Genomic DNA, 4,858 nt, shown 5'->3' with positions numbered 1-4,858 from the left:
CAAACCTTCTTGCGAATTAGATAAGATAGATAAACCCTCCAATATCTCCAGACCCTTTGAAGTTTGAACTCAATAACCAAAGAGCAAGACATGCTTGTGAGCAGAGCTCAAGAGCTCTCGCCTTGCTCCTCTTCACTCTCACTCTCATCATTGATTGGCACCCTAAACTAGAGCTGTTTTCTAAACTTTTCTTTTTCTTCCCAAGGTGTACAAATGGATGATGCAACAGCATTGGTATCGATTTGATTTTTCTCTTGCTACCAAGCTAGCTGATTACATGTGTAAGGAGCGAAAATTCTCAAAATGTTGTGATATATTCGATGATATAATCAACCAGGGATGCGTGCCTTGTGAATCTACATTCCATTTATTAATTGTTGCCTATCTTAGTTCATCCATTCAAGGATGCTTGGAGGAAGCATGTAGCATTTACAATCGTATGATTCGGTTGGTAACTTACCAGCCTAGACTTAGCTTGCATAATTCCCTATTCAGAGCTCTTGTAAGCCAACCAGGAGCCTCTTCAAAGCATTATCTAAAACAGGCTGAGTTTATTTTTCACAATGTGGTAAGTGGACTGGAGATACATAAGGATATCTATGATGATCTTATTTGGCTACATAGCTATCAGGACACCATAGATAGAAAAAAAAAAAGTATTGCATTGTTAAGGAAGGAAATGCAAGATGCAGGAATTGTGGAGGGTAGAGAAGTGCTTGTGTCCATTTTGAAAGCCTGCTCAAAGGAGGGGGATGTGGAGGAAGCAGAAAAGGCATGGCTCAAACTGCTCCATTCTGAAGATAGTATCCCGCCTCAGGCTTTTGTGTATAAAATGGAAGCTTTTTCAAATATTGGAGAACTTATGAAATCTTTGGAGATATTCAGAAAGATGCAGGAACAATTGGCTTCCACCAATGTAGCAGCGCATCATAAAATCATAGAGATTTTATGTAAAGCTCAAGAAGTTGAACTTGCAGAGTTCCTCATGATAGAATTCATAAAAAGTAATTTGAAACCGCTAATGCCATCTTATATTGATATGATGAGTATGTACTTCAACTTCAGCCTTCACGATAAGTTGGAGTTAGCCTTCTCTCAGTGCCTTGAGAAATGTCGACCCAACTGTACCTTTTACAGTATCTACTTGGATTCTTTGGTGAAAGTTGGAAATCTAGACAAAGCTGAGAAGATCTTCAATCAAATGCTTAGTGAAGGGGCAATCAGTGTTAACACTCGAACATGCAACACCATTTTAAGGGGATACCTGTTTTCTAGATTATGTGAAGGCAGAGAAAATATATGATCTAATGTGCCACAAGAAATATGATATTGATTCCTCATTGATGGAAAAGCTTGATTATGTCCTGAGTTTGAGTAGGAAAGAGATTAAGAAACCAGTCAGCTTGAATTAGATGAAGAGAGGAAGAATCACAGGCTTTTCGTTTTGAATTTAGTGAGAATTCTATCACACTCTTATGTTGTTTTCTATGCTGACCAATTTTGGCCAAAAGGCAGGCCCATGATCCCAAAGCTAATCCACACCTGTCGCCACGTGCTCTTGCATACTATCAGAAAACAGAGAAACAGAGGGAAATCTTTCTCTATTGCATTGAATTAATTGAATCTACAATGTACTATTACAATTTATACTAAAGCAGAGATGGAAACTAATTACAATTTATACTAAAGCAGAGATGGAAACTAACTCCCAAAATGAAAACTAACAGACTTTCTCACGTGCTATAACTAACTAATCAGTTATAACTACACTAAGCTACACACAGTTTTATTACTTAAGCTACTGTCGTTTTTCTTGTTGTATTGCTTCTCCTTCACTAATGCAGCTTTCCTTGTCACTGATTCAGCCAAGTCTTCTTGCTTCTCATGATTCTTGTCAACATTCTGGTATATGTATGGGGGCCACATAACTTCTTTGGGGAACATTTTTTAAAAGCTGAAGGGATGCCCTGAAGGTGCTGAGAAGGTTGTCAAAGCTTTGAAGGCAAAATCCTTAAGACTGCAGGGTAAAGAGAAAGGGAAGAGTGTTTTGGATTGGTTTTCTGTGAAGCAACTCCACATGGTTCTGGAAACTGATTGAACCTTATATATTAGATGACTTGAAAGATGGAAGCCGTTTTTTCAACGCCAGAAAACAATTTGCTAGAGAGTCAAGTCAATTGTTATGATAGTGGGTCTGAATCTGATGAAATGCTCTCTAATTCCAGTGATGATGGCAATTCGTAGGGCTTCTATAGAAGTTCTGCTCTTGGTTATGATATGGTATATTTTTGCATTCTGCTGATATTTTTCACAGGCTGCCCCAAAACTGAGAACCAGATAAGACTACAAGAATCTTGGAGACTCAGCCAACTCATGGTATCGTGCTGGGGCAACTTTGTGTCGCTGTACATATTCAAATGCATAGAAAAACTAACTTATTATCCAAGTAAGCTAGCGAATAGAGAATTTTCATAGTATTATCATGCTATTTTATTGCAATGTTAAAATTTTAGAAATCATGTGGCAAAAGGAAAGGAAAATTGGGTTGCGGATTTAGTTCCCTTTTGCAATCATCTCCACAGATATATCTCCTCTCCTTCCTTTTTCCAAAAATCCAAACCAAGGTAACTGACTCTATTTTTTTTTGTCATTTTGATGTTCTAGCCTTGCCTTGGGCTTAAGATTGAGAGAAGAGGGGGGGGGTTGGTGTCGATACGGTGTCTTCTTTGGGTTTAGCAATGGTTCATGCATGAGAATTGAGTGGTCAGTATAGGTCCATTATGCCTACAGTTTTGCGACCTTCTTGACAAGATGGTTTGTCCCAGACCTAACTCCTGGTTGCAACTTAACTCTGGCTCTTATGTGAATTTGTGATCGTAAAAAAAAGAAGAAATATATATATATATATATATATATATATAATTCACACGTTTTAATTTATAAATTTGTAAATATTATAAGTAGAACATTTTAAAAAATAAATAATTATTAAAAATAGTAATATTTATTATAATATAAAGGAGTTATTATTATTATTTTTTGTAATTTTATTTTAATTAGTAGCTGAACCTGATTAGAATTTATCATCCCCATTGAAAAGAAAAGTTGTAAATGTCAAAATCCGATAAATTACAAAGTTCACTTGATGACTAGGTTAGTGATTCTCATTGGTCTTCCCACTCAATAGCCTAACGCATAGTAGTCATAAATCAATACTGTATTGGATGTCGTTTCAATTTGACTATAAAATGAAATAATTTGGTATTAGTGTATGCTGGTATATCATTTTGAGATTATAGGCTTGTAGCTACATAAACTAATATATTTGTTCAATGCTCAAATAATTCGTTAGGATTCTTCATAAATAAAATTCCACACCGAGGCCAATATGTTGGTCCAAGTTGACCACCTAATCAAAGCTGACCAGGAGGAAAAATTCTACACAACCTTTGCTTTTTTGTTTTAATTGGGATGGTTAATAATGGTAGTAGTATCAAATATGTTATGTAAAAGGAAACAAGTGGTAGCTGCCCCGCCCCCAAAAAAGAAAGACTATAGGGGAAGTTTATAAAACATAAGGATTAGTCAAATCTAACTATAGTCGAAATGGTGGCAATATCAGATATTCTCTTCACCTTCTGAATGTAATTTTTATTATTATTATTATTATTTTTTTTTGAGAACCTTCTGAATAATGTTGAGTGTTGGTTCTCCATCTTGAGAAGCTGAGATGTCTCATTTTTCTGGTGATATAAGAACTAGAGATCTAATATCTCAATAAACTTTATTGTGATTGCATGCTTTATAAAGTGTGCAACTAAAAGCGTAAAGGATTTAAATTTTGAAAATGAAATGTTATAATATATGAGATTTTACGTCTTTTTTTAAAGAGACCTTACTTCCATGTTAATGAAATTCAATGGAATCTTCTGATACATTTTATGTAATAATTGATAGCATCGAAGGTCAGTTGAGTGATTCTGAGTTCAAGTTACACTACACTTGATGTAACTTTAAATAATGTTATACTATTTTAAAAAAAATTTATTGAATTATTTTTTTTTAAAATCTAATTGTTGGACTACATATTTTCTATATTCTTAACATGCATACCAAGTTTCGTGCTAATCGAATACTATTTTTTTCTTTGATCTAGAAACTCATCTTTTATGCATAATTTTTAATACAAAATCTTATAATTTTTACATTTCATTGATACATAGTTATTGATCTCATATTATTTTAAAATTTTGCAAAAATATAGAATATTAGAAGAAAATTTAATCTAATAGTAAATTTGTTAAAATTCACATCCGATGGAAGTTATTAAATGATATAACATTACTTAGAATTATACTGGGTTAAATTTGAATTCAACCTTATATAAAAAGTAATTGAATTTTCAATTTGCTACCAAATAGAGATTTAAATGAAAGACATCATTGACCTATGAAATATCAGAGTCTCAAAAGAAATTAATAGAATCCATTTAAGTTGTAATTATTTGATTTTTTTTTTTTTTTTGTGGTAAATTGCAAAATACATTCTGAAGTTTGGAATTATTTAAATTTTACCCCTCGATGTTTGAAAAAATAGATTTTACACCAAGAAATTTGGTTTCGTTAATAAAACATTATCACCCTCAATTTGTTTTAGCTATTAAGTGACAAGGTGGCGTGATGTGTATTGTTTTTGCCAAATCAACCTCCCAAAATGCTTTTGCCCAAACTCAAAACACAAAACCATCTGCAACACGACCCATTACCAGAAATCAAAGACTCATTCCAAAATAACTTCCATGGTAGATCCTTGTGGCATAAAGAAAAAAAAAATCATTTCCTTTTAATTTTATCTCCAA

The 4,858-nt window shown here is 33.5% G+C and overlaps 1 protein-coding gene across 1 annotated transcript; it reads left to right on the top strand.

Moving 5' to 3' along the window:
* Positions 1-208: 208 nt before the first annotated feature.
* Positions 209-1,412, top strand: LOC115966821 (pentatricopeptide repeat-containing protein At2g15820, chloroplastic-like). Its single transcript, XM_031085975.1, is given in 2 exon segments — positions 209-1,272; positions 1,274-1,412. Coding segments are annotated over 2 exon segments (1,194 nt in total). The 5' UTR covers positions 209-217.
* The last annotated feature ends 3,446 nt before the right edge of the window (positions 1,413-4,858 follow it).

Source organism: Quercus lobata, chromosome 11 (assembly GCF_001633185.2).
Source record: "Quercus lobata isolate SW786 chromosome 11, ValleyOak3.0 Primary Assembly, whole genome shotgun sequence".
NCBI lineage: Eukaryota > Viridiplantae > Streptophyta > Magnoliopsida > Fagales > Fagaceae > Quercus > Quercus lobata.
The sequence above is the reverse complement of the archived record's forward strand: the minus strand, read 5'-3'. Positions and strand labels throughout refer to the sequence as shown.